General features: G+C 39.8%; 1 protein-coding gene across 1 annotated transcript in view; it reads right to left on the bottom strand.

Annotated features, from left to right (window-relative positions):
* The window catches only part of CCNB3 (cyclin B3), a 124902-nt gene that overhangs the window by 64531 nt on the left and 41623 nt on the right, over window positions 1–18748 (bottom strand). Inside the window, 4 exon segments of the mRNA XM_058291063.2 lie at window positions 7008–7100; window positions 8319–8414; window positions 9407–12224; window positions 15591–15718. Of these exon segments, the coding sequence (XP_058147046.2) occupies window positions 7008–7100; window positions 8319–8414; window positions 9407–12224; window positions 15591–15718 (3135 nt within the window).

Below are 18748 nucleotides of genomic sequence, written 5' to 3'. Positions count from 1 at the left end.
TACAACAAAAAAGAGACACAGTTTCCCACTGCCAACAGATAATGCAAATAGATGCAGAAAAACACACAGCGAATGAACACAGAGAACAGACAACAGGGGGGAAGGGGAGAGAAATAAATAAATCTTAAAAAAAATTAACTCAAGATAGATCAAAGATCTTAATATAAGATAATGTAGGGAAGCCTCTATAAGATCTTTTATTAGGAAATGATTTCAAGAACTTTACACCCAAAGAATGAGCAGTGAAAGAAATAATAGATAAATGGGACATCCTCAAAATTAAAAACTTTTTCACCTCAAAGGAGTTTGTCGAGAAAGTTAAAAGGCAGCCTATTCAATGGGAGAAAATATTTGCAACCATGTATCTGATAGGGACCTAATATCTAGCATATATAAAGAAATCCTACACCTTGAAAATAAAAAAAAAAAACATTTTAAAAATGGGCAAGTGATTGGAATAGACACTTCTCCAAAGAAGAAATACAAATGGCTAAAAAGCACATGAAAAGATGCTCAACATTGTGCCTGGGAATTTCCTCCTGACAGCCTTAATGTTACTCAAATGTGGCCAGTCTCGAAGCCAAACTCAGCACGTAAATGCAATGCCTTCCCTCCAGCATGGGACATGACACCTGGGGATGAGCCTCCCTGGCACCGAGGGATCACTACCAAATACCAGCTGAAGATGCAACTGGAAAATGACCTTGAATGGAAGGTTCAATGCGGATCAGCAGAATATCCCTGTCTACATAAAATAACATGACTTTAAAACGATGATGTGGACCATTGACTATGGGGGACAGTGATGCTCAGAGATGAACTTACCAGGTGCAATGGATGTGTCATGATGATGGGAGAGAGTGTTGCTGTGGGGGGAATCGGGGGCGGGGGCGGTGGGGTTGAATGGGACCTCATATTTTTCATAATGAAATTTAAAAAAATAAATAAATAATTTTTTTTAAAAATGCTGTTTGACCTAATGTAAGGGGGAAATGGAAAGGAGAAATGAGTTTATATGGCTACGAGTCTCTAAAAAAGAGTCTGGAGGCTGTCAGAAGGATTGCCCTTATGCACAACTGAGCAGAGTCTAAAAGACAGATAAAGTAGATACAATCCCCAGGTATTGGTTCCTTTGAGGGCTAAAGAGACCCACGGGTTCTATGGTCATGGCAGATGGGGTTCACTGCCATGTCAGATGGCCCTTCTTTGGAGCTGGTGTTTCTGCGTGATGGAACTGGACTCAGATGGGATCTCTTTTCATAAGACTTTCATCCTACTTTACTGGAATTGTAGTTGGTGTTGGGGTTTAAGATATATTTAGGGGATTTGAATCTCTGGACTGACAATATGATAGCCAGGCCCTGAGCCTCAACAGACTCCAGCACCTACAATCTGATTTATTGGACTTACCGCACTCAGCTAAGATGGAGGTGAAGAAGGACAACCACCACACCATGGAGCCTAGAGTGATTACAACTGAAAATGGGAGGATTGCATCCAGCATCCAGGTGGAATCTGAGCCTCCTCTTGACATAAAGGTACAATGGACACAACCAATCCAGTGTCCACATAGAAGAGGTGGCATTGGATTGGGAAAAGTGGACATAATGGACAAAGGGTATGGGGAAAGGCAGGAAGAGATGAGAGGTGGAGGCGTCTTCGGGACATGGAACTGCCCTGGATGGTGCTTCAGAGGTAATCACCGGACATTGTAAATCCTCACAGGGCCTACATGATGGAATAGAGGAGAGTATGGGCCATGATGTGAACCAATGTATATGAGGTGCAGAGGTGCCCAAAGATGTACTTACCAAATCCAATGGATGTGTCATGATGATGGGAACGAGTGTTGTTGGGGGGGCGGAGAGGGGGGGTGGGGGGGTGGGGTTGAATGGGACCTCACATATATATTTTTAATGTAATATTATTACAAAGTCAATAAAAAATAAAAAAATTAAAAAAAAAGAAAAAAAAGAGTTAAAAAAAAAAAAAAAGAGTCTGGAGGTTGTCAGAAGGATTGCCCTTATGCACAACTGAGCAGAGTCTAAGAGTCAGATAAAGGAGATACAACCACCAGGTATTGGTTCCTTTGAGGGCTAAAGAGACCCATGGGTGCTATGATCATGGCAGATGGGGTTCACTGCCATGTCAGATGGCCCTTCTTTGGAGCTGGTGTTTATGCGTGATGAATCTGGACTCAGATGGGATCGCTCTTTATAAGACTTTCATGCTACTGTGCTGGAGTTGTAGTTGGTGTTGGGGTTTAAGATATATTTAGGGGATCTGAATCTCTGGACTGACAATGGGATAGCCAGGCCCTGAGCCTCAACAGACTCCAGCACCTACAATCTGATTTATTGGACTCACCTCACTCAGCTAAAATGGAGTTGAAGAAGGACAACCACCACACCATGGAGCCTAGAGTGCCTACAACTGAAAGTGGGAGGATTGCATCCAGTATCCATGTGGAATCTGAGCTTCCTCTTGACACAGAGGTACAATGGACACAACCAATCCAATGTCCACAGAGAAAAGGTGGCATTGGAGTGGGAAAAGTGGACATGGTGGCTAATGGGTATGGGGAATGGCAGAAAGAGACGAGATGTGGAGGCGTCTTAGGGACTTGGAGCTGCCCTGGATGGTGCTTCAGGGGCAATCACCGGACATTGTAAATCCTCACAGGGCCCACTGGATGGAATGGGGGAGAGTATGGGCCATGATGTGGACCATTGACCATGAGGTGCAGAGGTGCCCAGAGATGTACTTACCAAATGCAATGGATGCATGGGAATGAGTGTTGCTGGGGGGGGAGTGGTGGAGTGGGGGTGGTGGGGTTGAATGGGTCCTCATATTTTTTTAATGTAATATTTTTACAAAATCAATTAAAAATATATATATATATACATTCAAAAAAAAAGATGCTCAACATGACTAGCTATTAGGGAAATGCTAATCAAAACCATAATGAGATATTATCTTATACCAATTGATTAGCAGCTATTAAAAAATAGACAACTACAAATGTTGGAGAGGATGTGGAGGAATGGAAACCCTTACCCACTGTTGGTGGGAATGCAGAATGGTGCAACCATTGTGGAGGACAGTCTGGCAGTTCCTCAGGAAGCTGACAATAGAACTGCCATATGATCCAACAATCCTGCTACTGGTTATATATGCAGAAAAATTGAAAGTAGGAACACGAACAGATACATGCACACCAATGTTTATAGTGGCATTATTCACAATTACAAAAAATTGGAAACAACCAAAATGTCTATCAACAGATGAATGGATAAGCAAACTCTGGTATATTCATACAATGGAATATCACTCAGCTGTAAGAAGAAATTCAGTATTAACACATGGGATAACACAGATGAATCTTGAAGCTCTTATGTTGAATGAAGCAAGCTAGGCACTTAAGGACACATATTACGTGACCCCACTGATATGAATTAAGGAAATTGAGCAGACTCACAGAGCTAGAGTCTGGAAGACAGGTTTGCAGGAGACAGAAAAGGAGTAGAGTGTTGTAAGCCAATGTCAATATGGACAAAATCTATGATAAGGTGGAAGCGTGTAGCTGTGTGGTAGATGGGGATGACAGTGATGCAGTGATGCTGTTGGGTTGGGCGGTGCTGATCTGTGAGAGGGGTAGGGTCCATGGAACCGGGGGGAGTGTTCAGGGAGGGAGCAGGTGAATTCTGAGGATTTGTGGGTATGTGGTTAAAACTACAATGTTGGGAATATTCTTTTAGTAAATACAGCAGGGGAGGGTTACTGTTTTAGGGTGTTGGATGTGGGGGGCATGCAGGAAGGGTGCACCAGGGGCAGGCTTCTAGGGAGTGTGAGTGTTCATTCTGTCATAGTGCATTGTATCAGTGGGTGGAGACACACACAATGAACCAGAAGATGTTGGACTCCATCCTGCGGAATCTTGCTATGTTCTCAAATAGAGGGGCGGGAGTCTCTCAAGAGCATAGGCAGTGCCTAATAGCAGAGGACAGGCCAGTGAGCCAAGTCTTCAATGTTGTTACAAGTAAATATGAATTTTGTTCTTCAAGGTGTGAAACTTGGTGATTGTCATGGGTTCCCAAGGGGAGGGGAAGGGAGTAATAGAATAGATCAGACATAGGGCATTTTTGGGAGACTGGAATTGTTCTACATGATCTTGCAATGATGGATATAGGTCATGTTAAATTTGGTCAAAATTTATAAAAGTTTATGGTATAAAATGTAAACCTTAATGTAAATTATTGGCCATAGTTAGTACCAATGCTTCAGTATCTGTACATCAGTTTTAACAAATGTACCATCCACATGTAAAATGTTATTAATAGGGGAAAGGGGAAAAGGAGGAGGTGCTGGGTACACGGGAATCCCCTATATTCTGTACATGACTTTTCTGTAACCTAAAGCTTCTTTGAAGATAAAATGAAAAAAATAAGACAATGGTGGAATGGAAGAAAATGTCACTGTACATACAAAACAACAGATGTAACAATGACGAAAGACAAAAAATGAACTTTTGAAAAATTCTAATGTACCTACAATAATGTACAATCATTCTAATTTATTAATCCTGTCATATAATTTCATTTTTAATTTACTGATATATTCTCATTAATATTCTTCCACAGATATTATTTTAGAATATTTTAATCCTACATTAAATTAAAAATTTAGTTTTAAAAAAATTGGCATGTTTTTTATTATTTCAATTTTTTAAATTTTTTGTATTTTGTCATTTTTAAAACTATCATTATTATTTCATTTTCTTATTAATTTTATTTTTTTTTTGTTGGCTTCATTTCTGAAGACTTCTTGGATCACAGAAGGGTTACATTGTAGCAGGGAAGGATCATTGGTGCAGGGTATCAGTGATGGAGGACACAAGGGAGGAGGTTCACCTGGGGCTTACCTACAAGTCATATGAATGAGTTCAAGTGTCCATGGGGCATGTCACAGTGGATGGTGACCCACACAATAATTGAAAGGATATTGAAGTCCCATCCTGGGAAGCTCTGCCATATCCTCTAATGGAACAGCAAGAATTCCCTGAATACAGGGGCAGTGACTATTGAAGGAAGATGGAACATTGATGGGCCCTTGATATTGATGACTGTACTTATGAACCTTTTCTTGTGAAACTGAAACTTAGTCTAGTATTGTATACTGCCTAAGACTTAACTCCTGAGAGCCTCCTTTTTACTCAAGTATGGCCTCTAACCCAAAACTCAGCATATAAATGCATTACCTTCCCCCCAGCATGGGACATTACTCCTGGGAATGAGCCTCACAGGCACCAAGGGATTACTCCCAATTGTCAACTAGCAATGTGACTGGATAAAGACCTTGACTGAAAAGGGTAAAGACAAATGAGTTTATATGGCTACGAGACTTCAAAGTCTCTTAAAGAGTTGGTAGGTCATTCTAGAGTTATGTTTATGCATGTTTCAGTAGGATCTCGTTGACTACCACAGTAAATATTGCCTCAAATAGCAGGGTTCCTGAGGCCTCTGGATACATCCAAACACTATAAGCATGGCTGACAGCTCAGGAGCTTGGTGCCCTTCCAGTGGGCCCTATTTTGGAATTTATGCTCCCCAGTGTGACAGAGTTGGAATCAGTGGTGGTTTCCCTATACATGACTCTTCTGATTTAAACCTATAGTTAGTAGTAGATTTGATAGGTTTATGTCCAAGAGACTTAAATCTTTGGGATTTCCATGTGCCAGTTGGCCCTGAATCTCAATAGAGCTGCAAAATCTACTCTCCAGTTCATTAGAATCACCCAGTACAACAAGGAGATGATGATGGACAATGACCATCCCAAGGAACAGAGAGAGTCTACAGCTACAAGCAAGATAGTCACATCCATAAGCCCCATGGGGCTGAACAACATAGTGAAACCTCATGTGAAATATAAATATGGATAATATTGCATATGTAAGGCTGTTTTTATAAAATATAAACACAAACTAGAGAGACAGGAACATAATAGCAGCTATATAAGGCAGGATATGTATAGAGAGATTGAGAGATGATTACTTTTGTTTTATTATTATTAGAATGAAAATGCTCTAATAATGACTGAATTGATGAATACACAACTCTGATTATGCCAAGTACCACTGATTGTATATTTTTTATGGATTTATGCCTTATTAATATGTATCAATAAAACTGATTTGTTAAAAGATTTATCCAACTTCTACTCTTATCTAATTTACAATTTTTCATCATGGCCATAAGATGAGAGACATTTTCACTCTCTGCTCATGTCCAAATATACTATGTCTACCACATTTTCCTGGTCTTATCACTTCGAAGTGAGCCTGAACCACTTGGCACTTAACAATGGATACATCATATATATTTTCTTCCTAAGTAAAAAGTAAGACTCTGCTGGGCATAAACTATGCCTTATTATTCCTTTCAAACTCTATCGCAATTCATTCTATTCAATTCATCCAACAAATATTTACCAAATCCCTCTATGTGACAAGTACTATAATAATAGGAGTTCTCCTTCCTTAGTTTAAAATAATTAAATATTCATAGCAGTATTCCTTCAACATTCAACCCTGGACAAACAGCTACCTATGTCTGGAGCTACACTGTCCTTCTTATCACCCATTCTACCCAAACTTAAAAATCCAAACTCATTGATCTCTATACAAAACATTGGATTGAATTTTACAAGACTTTGAGAATTATTAAAACCTCTGCACCATCATTGCCTTTTTTAGAAATAATCTTGCCTTACACTGGGTTCTAACAGTATTTTATTTATAACATTCTTATAATAGTATATTCTACTTTGTATTATATTTCTTTGTTTGCATATCTTGCCCCCTAGATTATAAACTCCTTGAGGGCAGAAATTATGGCTTATTCAGCTCTGTATATCCAGTAAATTTTTACCATGTTTGGTACATGGAGGTGCTAAATGGATAAACAAAAAGGAGAATGTCAGGGTCTTAAAACAGCAGTTGTCAGGCTTACCTGTACCTCCACCAACCAGTCCACAAGAATGGCCCTCATGTAACTGCTGATGTCAATCTGCCTGTTCATGTATTTTTTAAGAATGAATTTTTCCTGGCAGCAATGAGAAAGTAACATTAATGAATAAACTCTTTTTGGACTTCAAAACTTGTAACTTAACATAACCAACTCCTTCACAGTTAAAATATTATTTTCAGGTGGTACCAGATATGTGCAAGATCAAAGTACCCTTTTCCAGGAATTTTCCAATTATTCTTAGGAAATGGATTCAAATATGGTAGCACTGAAGCGAGAGAGTGCACACTGAGGAGTCCAGGGGAAGATATAGGCTGGAACATACTTATGGCTACTGATGAATGACAAAAAAGTTCTGCCCCTTCTATATAATGCAGTCTAAAGCACAGTACCATGCTTTGTAGAGGAATGTTCCTCAAACTTCCATATGCATCTGTACTATTTGGGTATCTTGTAAAATGTAGATCACGAATTAGAGTTCTGGGGTAGGGCGAGGTTTTTGCATTTCTAACAAGATTCCAAGTGAAATGGATATCGCTGAGCCAAGGCCCATACTTTTAGAATACCAAAGTTATCTCTTACTCTCTCCAAGGTGTACTAGAAAGAAAATGAGCTTTAGAGTCAGACAGGTAATTAATTGCTATCTCGCTAGAGAGAAGGTGTGATATTCACCCTCCCTTCTTTTACATGGCTTGCTAAAATTCTGATGGGCAGATAAACTTGGTCCCATCTGTTCTGTTGAGAGAGTGACAGAAGAAAATTTGGAATTAATATTAGTGGTAAAGGAGATTGGCAGATTTCAAAGAAGAAAGAAAACTTCACCAGGTTGGAAAGTAGAGAAAAACAGTGTGATTTTGCATAGGATGCCAGAAATTTGCATAGAGAAGTATAAAGATCTCTGATAGCATCATTTAGAAAGAGACTACTTAATCATTTTTTGTGTCAGAGATTGCCTCATCAGCAATTAGAAGTGCAATCTTATGATCTTCAAGGTAACCAGACTTCAGTCCAAATCCCAGCTCTTGCCACATACCAGCTGTATGTCTCTGAGCAGTTTCCCGTCTGTAAAGGGAGATAATAATACCTACCAACATGAAGTAATTGGGAAAAATAAAACAATGTCTACAAATCTCTTAACACAATGTCCAACTCATGGCAAGCTACTAGTAGAGGCTAGCTGTTGCTATCATTTTTATTTTCATCATCATTATTACCATCCCTTTCAACTTTTACACTGAAGGAGATGGAGTGATAAGGAAATGAGAACTAGAAATCACTGGCCCTCCAATGGCACACCTCTCTGTCCTTCATGTAACTGAAGATATCCTTGGCATACATTGGGTTGAAAAATGGATCACTGTGGTCCTTGTCAATATCCTCCAGTGAGGTAATCTGCTAAAAAAAAATCGTAAAAAAAGACATATTAGAAGGAGAAAGATTCTAAGAAAGGCTTAGCACATGCACATCAAGGATGACTCCTTTCTCCCACTATCATCTGCAAAAGTTCCTCAAGTCTCACATATCTTTGGTCATAATAGAGCACCCCTTGGCTGCCCTGCAACACTCAGACTGTCCTGCATCAAGGAATACCTAACCCTCCTTATAAATACCTTGCCTCTCTAGGAACCAGGTACCTTTTTTGCAAGTAAGTTTAATACTCTCCAAGACAGACATTCTTATTTTACTATCTCAGCTTATGTCACCTATCTTCTTAGGTCTTTTTTTATGTCCCAGTGTTATCACCTGGCCTAATCCACCTTCTTGATAGACTTTCCCTTCTTTCTATACCTTTGGCCACATTGTTTTGCCTATAAGAGAGGGCTATTTCTCCTCCTGCATGCCAAATCTTCATTCTTCTTTATAACTTAAAGACCACCTTTCTTGGGAGATGCCCCTTTGAATTGTACCCATCTTTGATGGATGCCAACTATGACAGATTGCAATTAATAAGAAAGGGAATTTCAGGAATGAAATTTTCTCTCCACTACTACAAAGCTCAGGTATGTAGTACAATATTCCAGACCCTGTGTGTATTCCTGGAGTAAATACTTTGATTGCTTGGGTCTAGAACTATGCCTATAATGAAGTGAAGGGATTCTACAAAGCCAACTTGATTTAAAAGAAAACAATGTCAAAGATCCTGCTAAATGTATCCCATGTCATAGGTAACCTCAGATTGCAGAAGTTGGGAAGAAATGATTCTGTGACATCTACCATTAGTTAAAAGCATAAGTAAACCCAAGAAACATCCTCATGCTGGGTTGAGGAGCATCTCAAGTCCTTAGGAAGGCAAAAAAAATTATCTCTGCTAGCAGCCACCTCCAGAACAAAAAAGAACACAAAAAAGAACATAATTTAAGGCAAGGAGAAATAGAGAAGAATACCTCTTCCTGTGTACTCATGCCACAAGGTGAGAAAGGTTTATTGGAACTAGTTTCATATGCACTGGAATTGCCCATATTGGACATGGTAGCAGTGCTGGACTTGTCTGTTCTGGACTCAGTGGCAGTACTGGATACAGATGGGCTGTTCTCAACTGGGAAGATCAAGAATGGTTTAAGAAAGACATCTTCCTTGGTGGTGGGATTTTCTTGCAAGGCCTGTGGCTTCTTGAAAGACAACTCCTCCTCCTCCACAGTTTTGGGTTTTTCATTCAAGGCTAATACTTCCTTGAAAAGGAGTGCCTCATGGATAGTAGGATTCTCCTGTAAAGCCAAGGTGTCCCTGAAAAGGGATGCCTTCTCAATGCTGGGTTTCTCCTGAGAGGCTAAGGGTAGCTTGATGAAGGCCTCCTTCCCAATGCTGGGCTTCTCCTGCAAGGCCAACAGCTCCTTGAGGAAGGCATCTTTATTAAAGATGGGCTTCTCCTGTAAATCCATGGGCTCCTTGAAGAGGGCATCCTTCTCAATGGTGAGTTTCTCTTGCAAAGCAAACAGATCTTTAAGGAGGGCCTCTTTCTCAATACTGGGCTTCTCCTGCAAGGCCAAGGGTTCCCTGAAGGCCTCCTTCTCAATGTTGGGCTTCTCCTGCAAGGCGAATGACTCCTTGAAGAGGGCTTCATTCTGAATACTGGGCTTCTCTAGCAAGGCCAACAGATCCTTGAGGAAGACCTCTTTATCAAAGGTAGGCTTCTCCTGCAAATCCAAGGGCTCCTTGAAGAGGGCTGCCTTCTCAATGGTTAGCTTCTCCTGTAAGACAAACAGATCCTTGAGGAGGGTCTTCTTGTCAATGCTAGGACTCTCTTTTAAGACCAAGGGCTCCTTAAAGTGACCATCTGTGTCAACGGTGGGCTCCTTAAGTAAAGTGTCCTTTTCAATGAGGGACTTCTTCTGCAAGGTCAGGGACTCTTTGAGGATAGCTTCCTTCTCAATGCTGGGCTTCTCCTGCAAGACCAAAGAATGCTTAATAAGGGACTCCTCTTCATTGGTGGTGTTCTCCTGCTTCTTCAAGAGGAATAGGTCCACCTGAGCAGTGGCCTTCTTTAAAGATAACTGCCTCTCTACAACTGTTACCTCCTCAGCAGAGGTCTCTTTCTTCAGGGCCAAAGACTTCTTAAAAAGGGATTCCTTGTCAGTGGTAGTTTTCTTCAAGACAGATTTCTCTTTGATGTCAGACCTCTTGACAACAGCCAATGGTTTGTGGAAGAGAAAGCCTTCTTTGTTGGTAGCCTTCTTCAATGAAAATTTCTGGGACAGGAATTCCTCCACCATAGTATACTTCTTCAAGGACAATGACCCCTGAATTAAAAACTCCTCTTCAGAGATGATTTTCTCTTGCAAGGCCAATGGCTTCTTCAAGGAGTCCTCTCTGATATTAGTGTTTTCCTGCAAGGCCAAGACCTTCTGGTAGAAGGACACATCTTTATGGGCAGACTTCTCATACAATGAAAATGACTCCTGAAAGACTAATTCCTCCTCAGTGGTAGGCTTCTCCTTCAAAGCCAATGGTTCCTTAATACATGATTCTTCTTCAGTGATGATCTTCTCTTTTAAAGCCAATGGAGAGGCCCCCTGAGTGGTCTGCCTCTCTTGCAATGCAGATGGTTCATGGAAGATGAACTTCTTCTCCTCAGAGGTAGGTTTCTTTTTAAAGGACAAAAGCTCCTTAATGAGTGATTTCTCTTCAGAGATGGTCTTCTGCAGTATTAAGGGCTTCTTCAAGCAGAACAACTTTCCCTGAGTAGTGTGCTTCTTCTTTAATGGTAATGGATTCATACTGAGAGTTGCCTCCTCAATGGTATGCTTCTTCTTAAAAGCCAAAGACTCCTTAAAAAATTGTTCTTCCTCAGTGTGAGTTTTTTGCAAGGCCAAGGGCTTCTTCAAAATGGACATCTCCCCCTGAGTGGTCTCCTTTCCTTGCAATGCAGAGAACTCCTGGAAAACAGACTCCTCCTCAGTGGTAGGCTTCTTTTTATGGGACAATGGCTCCATAATGAGTAATTTATCTTCAGAGATGGTCTTCTGTAATACTAGCAGCTTCCTTTTGTGGAGCATCTTTCCCTGAGTGGTGCACTTCTTTAAGGATAACACCTTCTTGGTGGGAGTTGCCTTCTTGGTAGTATGGTTCTTCCTAAAGGAAAATGGCTCCATTATGAAGTCACCTTCACTGTCTTTATTCTCATGTACTGCACATGGCTTCTTCAAGAGGCCTACCTCCCCAAGAGTGGTGTGCTTCTCTTGCAATGCAGATGGCTCCTGGAAGAGAGATTCCTCCTCAGTAGCAGGCTTCATTTTAAAGGACAGTGGCTCCTTAGGGAGTGATTTATTTTCAAAGGTGACCTTCTGAAATACTAGTGGCTTCTTCAAAGGGGACATATTCCCCTGAGTAGTATACATTTTCTTCTTCAAAGATAATGGCTTCTTGGTGGGAGATGTCTCCTCAGTTTTATGCTTCTTCCTACAAGTCGTTGGTTCCATAATAAACTCATCTTCACTGGCAGTCTCCTCCTTCAAGGACAGTGGCTTCTTCAAAAGCAACACCTCCTCCTGATTTACATTCGTCTTTAAAGATAATGGCCTTTTGATGAGAGCTGAATCCTCAATAGTGGGCACTTCTTTTAAAACTAATTGCTTTTTGGAAAGAGAAGCCTCCTCAATTGTGGGTATTTTGAAGACTGTAGATATCTCCATAATGTTTGGTACTTCCATAATGTTTGGTGCCAAGGTGGTAGATGCTACTACTGGTAAGGGTTTCAGCTTACACCTGTAAAAGAAACAACACCTGGGTAAGAACATAGTTCCTAGAATCTTCACCTACCATCACAATTGAAATCTACACATAAGACAATTTGTTGCTATATTTACTAAAGATATTGAAAGGGAAAGGGCTTTAATCCTGAGGTATATCAAAGGATACCATGGAGAATCAAGTAAGTAGCACCCTGCATAGATTCTATAGCCTAAGTCGCTATACTTTCCTAAAAATTTTCCTCTGCAATCATGTTATGCTTTCTCATATGTCTTATTACCTTAATTTATAAAACAGGATTTTGTAATAATACTTATCACATTGTATGAGTTTTCTGCTTATATATCAGTGTCCCTCACTACCTGTATTTATCCTTTTTGTCTATATAGCACCAAGCATACAGTAATTTGCTGGTTAAATTTATAATACTTGAAGTCTTATGATTTGCATAAGGTGGGCAGGCAATTAACATTGGGGATATCTAATCATATTTCTTTCAACCTGGCAGTAGCAGAGGGCTATTCAAGAGACACTTGTCCAATGGAGCTAATAAAAAGAACAAAACAGAAACTCATTCAAATGTATTAGATGCAAAGCTTTGTTCGGAATATTATTTCACATCCAACTACAGTGACTGGTCTCATGTGACCAAATCACTGGACACCTAGAAATCAGAATAAGAAGAGAATGGATTGAAGGCAAATATAATCAGCAGCCTAAACGAGAATAAGTGCCTCAAAAGGCTCAGCCTGACCAAATAAGTTCCAGGTATCTCCTGATGAGAACTTTTAGAGGTGATCTTCAGACAATCCACTTGTGATAAATAACATGAATTCTGGAGCTAGATCATCTGAATCCTGGTTCTTATATTTATTGGCTGGGTGACCTTAGGCAAATTAACTCTCTATATCCCCATTTATTTCATCTATAAAATATAGATCATGGTGGGCTTGTTATGAATATTCAGTGACTAAATATAAACAAAAGCACTAAAATAAAAATTTATAAAACAGGTAAAATAAAGGAATACTCAGTGATTGACTGCCTGCTTCCCACATATTAGGTCTGGGATGCAATTCCCAGCACCTCCTGAAAAAAAAAGAATACTATGAATAATTGTCTGCCAATAAATTAGATAAGTTTGATGAAATGGAAAAATTTCTAGGAAGACACAAGTACTGAAACTAAATAACAAAGAAATAGAAAATCGGAACAGACCTATAACAAGAGGTTGAATTAATCACAAACTTCCAGCAAAGAAAAGCCCATATAACTTCTTTAGAGAATTCTACGCAATATTCAAAGATTTAATAATATTTCTTCATGAATTCTCCCCTGAACAGAAGAGCTCCCAGCTTATTCTATGAGGCCATTTTTACTCTGATGCCAAAAACAAAGACATCACAAGAAAACAAAGCTGCAGACTTCTTATGAATGTAGATTCAAAAGCCCCCAACAAAATACTAACAAACTGAATTCATCAACATATAAAAGGATTATATACTATGATCAAGTGGGATTTATCTCATGAATACAAGGATGGCTTAATATCTAAAAATCAACTAATACAGTATATCATATAACAACAGAGTAAACAAAATCCACATGATTATTGCAAAAGATCTAGGAAAAGCATTTGGCAAATACGAACATCCTTTTATGATGCAAATACAAACTAGAAATAGAAAGGAGAATCCTCAACCTGATAAAGAGCATCTCCAAACAACAACAACAAAAACATCACCTAAGCTAACATCATAGTTAATGGTGAAAGACTAGATGATTTTCTCCTAAAATTAGGAACAATACAAGGATGGCCCCTCTTGCCACTTCCATTCAACATTGTACTAGAGATTCTAGCCAAGTTATTAATAAGTAGGCAAGATAATTAATTAAAATTCATCCATATCAGGAAGGAATAAATAAAACTGTATTTGCAGATGGCATGTTCTTACATATAGAAAATCTAAGGAAGCCACATAAAAACTATTAGAACTAATAAACAGATTCAGCAAAGTTGCAGGATACAAGATCGATATACAAAAATCAAGTGTATTTCTATACACTTAAAATGAACAATCTGAAAATGAAAATAAAACAATTTTATTTAATGTCAGAAGGAATAAAGTGCTTAGGGATAAATTTAACAAAAGGAGTGTAAAAATTATACTTTAAAGACTACAAAGCAATTTTGAAAGAAATTAAAGAAAATCTAAATAAATGGAAAGACATCCTATGTACAGGGATTGGATTACTTCATATTGTTATGATGGCAACACACCCTAGTTTGATATACAGATACAAGACAATTTCTATAAGAATCCCAGCTGACTTATGCATTCATAGAAATTGACATGCTGATCTAAAATTTACATGGAATTTTAAGGGGCCCTGACTTCAAAACTTAAAGATATAGTAATCAAGACAAGGTGATACTTGATTGGTAGACAGAACAATCAATAAAATTGAGAGTCCAGAAATAAATCCTCACATTTAGGGTCAATGGAGTTTCAACAATAATGCTAAGACAATTAAATGGAGAAAGAATGTGTTTTCAATAATTGATACTGGGATTAGATAGCCCCATGCAAAACAATGAGGCTGTACCCCTACCTATGACCAAATACAAAAATTAACTCAAAATGGATCAAAGATCTATATGTAAGAGCAGGAACTATAAAACTATTAGAAGAAAGCAAGGGTAAATCTGTACCCTTGGATCTGTACCCTCAGTCCTGCTATGGTTATCTAATCTATTAAAATGAAGAATGGATAGTCCCTGGAGAAGTCATTCCAATTGGAAAGAGGAGAGGATACAGAAAGGTCTCAATGTACTCTTCTTCCAATACAAGCTTCTCTAGATCTAAATTATTTTCCCAATTCTAGATGGACATGCTAATATCTACTTGCAGAACCTATGAACAATATCCTGTAAGAGCTGGAAGAAACATGGTTTTGGCCCAGAGAGAATCTAATTTCTCTCCAATAACAAGAGACAAACATTCCCAAAAGCTTCTAAGCTTTAGGCAGACTGGCCAATAATCAGCCAGCTGAGAGTCTCCTAAAACGTTAAGTGTCCCTCACATCCCCAAGCACAGACTAGCTCAAACAGAGACTGAATTATTAAAAGGGAGAAGAGATGAGCACGAGATCTTTACCAAATTCCCTAATGAAAACAGGTCTTTCAATAAGTACACACATGATGGAAAAAAGAGAGATGCCTGTGATTCTTCAGCAATCACAGCAGGGCCTACCTCAGCATGAAGGGTTAAAGTGGTAGTTAACAGTATGGTTCACTAAACATGTTCTCAATGTGGACAAAAAGAGGTCAAAATATGTCACATTCCTCCTCCTGTGCCACCTAAATCCCCTCTTACTCACCTTTTTATATCCATCTCATTGTTTTTAACCAGCCCAAGAGCAGCTGTATTTATATTTATGTTCTTAGAAAAGTCTTTAACATCCTTATTGGCCTCCTTCTTGGTCAGGGCAGGTTGACATTGAGAAGCCTACAAAAAAAAGGGGGGGGGGCGGTGGGAATAGACAGGGAAATGAAGAGAAGCACAAATTAGCTTTTACAGGAACATCCTGACACACATTCCCATCCTGGACAGCTTGTTTGAGTGTTCCCAGAATAATTAAAACATCTCACAACTAGCATGGCATTGATACCAGCCAATCACAGTAGAAGCTAGAAGTAAACAACAGTACAGTAGTATGGGTACATACTGGCTAAATAACAACTCTAAGTGTTCCCATGGGAAATAGGATGCAGTTCTGATATTCATGTCAAGTATAATAGCTGGCAAATAACTGAAAAGATGTTTTGTTAATATCACATTTCACTCTGACCACAAAAGATGTCCAGGGGGCAGAGAGAAAACAATATAACAGGCTTTGTTGTCTTGGTATGCCAAGACCAATTAGCTTTTCAGGGTAGACCTTTAACATGAAAATGCAGCTGTGATACATCTAACCCATCTCATTGAATAACAGTTATCTGCAGCATTTATTTAATGTAAGATTCTGGGGAGTTCCACCACAGATTCTAGTCATGACTAATTTTATTAAAGAGTAGGAGAGATCTTGGGGCTGTGAATAATATTAGTAAAAGTACATTTAGGTTGCTCATGCTTTTGGTGTGATATTCATGAAGCCATTTCCTATTACAAGGTCCTGTAGATGTTTCCCTACACTGCTTTCCAAGATCCTTATGGTCTTGGCTCTTATATTTAGGTCTTTGATCCATCTTGAGTTGATCTTTGTATAAGGTGTGAGATGGTAATCCTCTTTCATTCTTCTACATATGGCCTGCAATAAGAACAAGGCCTAGAGCAGCATTGTGCCTGGGAGCTTCCTCCTGACAGCCTTCATGTTACTCAAATTTGGCCAGTCTCGAAGCCAAACTCAGCATGTAGATGCAGTGCATTCCCCCCAGCGTGGGACATGACACCCAGGGATGAGCCTCCCTGGCACCGAGGGATCACTACCAAATACCAGCTGAAGATGCAACGAGAAAATGACCTTGAATTAAAGGTTCAATGCGGATCAGCAGAATATCCCTGTCTACATATAATATCATGACTTTAAAATGCTGTCTGACCTAATATAAGGGGGAAATGGAAAGGAGAAATGAGTTTATATGGCTACGAGTCTCTAAAAAAGAGTCTGGAGGTTGTCAGAAGGATTGCCCTTATGCACAACTGAGCAGAGTCTAAGAGTCAGATAAAGGAGATACAACCCCAGGTATTGGTTCTTTTGAGGGATAAACAGATCCACGGGTTCTATGGTCATGGCAGATGGGGTTCACTGCCATGTCAGATGGCACTTCTTTGGAGCTGGTGTTTCTGCATGATGGAACTGGACTCAGATGGGATCTCTTTTCACAGGACTTTCATGCTACTTTACTGGAATTGTAGTTGGTGTTGGGGTTTAAGATATATTTAGGGGATTTGAATCTCTGGACTGACAATATGCTAGCCAGGCCCTGAGTGTCAACAGACTCCAGCTCCTAAAATCTGATTTATTGGACTTACCCCACTCAGCTAACATGGAGTTGAAGAATGTCAACCACCACACCATGGAGCCTAGAGTGCCTACAACTGAAAGCAGGAGGATTGGATCCAATATCCATATGGAATCTAAGCCCCCACTTGACATAGATGTGCAATGGACACAACCAATCCAATGTCCACAAAGAAAATGTGGCATTGGTGTGGGAAGGGTGGCCATGGTGGCTGCTGGGTGCGGGGAATGGGAGGAAGAGATGAGATGGGGAGGCGTTTTTGGGACTTGGAGTTGTCCTGGGTGGTGCTTCACGGACAACTACGGGACATTGTAGATCCCCCCCAGGGCCCACTGGATGGAACATGGGAGAGTGTGGGCTATGATGTGGACCATTGACTATGGGGTGCAGCGATGTCCAGAGATGTACTTACCAGGTGCAATGGATGTGTCATGATGATGGGAGAGAGTGTTGCTGTGGGAGGAGTGGGGGGTGGGGGTGGTAGGGTTAAATGGGACCTCATATTTTTTGAATGTAATATTTTTTTAAAAAATGAATTAAAAAAAATGATGGGGTAGGGGGTGGGGAGCAGGGTATATGGGAACCTCATGTTTTTTAAGTCTTTTGTTTGTGTTTTTTAATGTATCATTCTTTGTGATCTATTAACTTTAATAAAAAAGTGTTTAAAAAAAGTGCAAAAAAAAACAAAAAACAAAACAAAAAAAAGTACATTTAGGAGTGAAGTCATCAACATGGCAACATAAGACATCCCCTGAAAAATCCTCTCAGAGAATCAGTGAATAAAAGGCTAAATTCCACTTGCTTAAACCTCTGGAGGAGAGCAGAGACTGGAGGAGGACTCCACAATGCTGAATTGAAAAAAAGAAATATATAAGGCAGGAAATTTCCATCCTAGACCTGCCAGCCCATTCTCATTCCATTCGTTCAGTCCCATGTAACTTGAAAGCCATGCAAAAGTGGTGGCCTGGGTCCCCCCACTATGGACACAGAATATAAAGTCACTCACAGCAGCAAATTAGAACCTAAAGCATATCTAGGCACAGGGACTCAAATATGCAGAGACCCATAGCAGAACACAAGCCTTTCAGTCGCGCTGCATGCTACATACAAAACAGTCCCCTACGAGGAGAGAGAGACTATGATTGAAAGGTTGACAAGAACTGTAGTCCCTCACTCATTCCATTTTCAGTTGGCTGGACTACATAAAGGCAAAATGGAATTTTCTGGAGTGACAAACCTTTCTGGATTGACCCCATCTGCCTCCCCGGGATGGGATACATTAACAGGAACAAACTAGAGGCATGAAAGCCCCACAGTAAAAGGGGGGTTAAACTGAATTGCTGCAAGACAGGTCGGGTACCAGACCTTAAGAGTGTAAGGAAAAGGAGAAACTGAGTGAGGGAGAGAATTTAAACTAATCATAGGAACCGGGGAGAAAATTCTGAACAAAAACAAACAGAACTGATCAAGATTCCAAGAAAGGAAAGAGTAAAGTAACCTTTCTCCCAAAGGA

This window comes from Dasypus novemcinctus, chromosome X (genome assembly GCF_030445035.2).
Source record: "Dasypus novemcinctus isolate mDasNov1 chromosome X, mDasNov1.1.hap2, whole genome shotgun sequence".
Taxonomy (NCBI): Eukaryota; Metazoa; Chordata; class Mammalia; order Cingulata; family Dasypodidae; genus Dasypus; species Dasypus novemcinctus.
The sequence above is the reverse complement of the archived record's forward strand: the minus strand, read 5'-3'. Positions and strand labels throughout refer to the sequence as shown.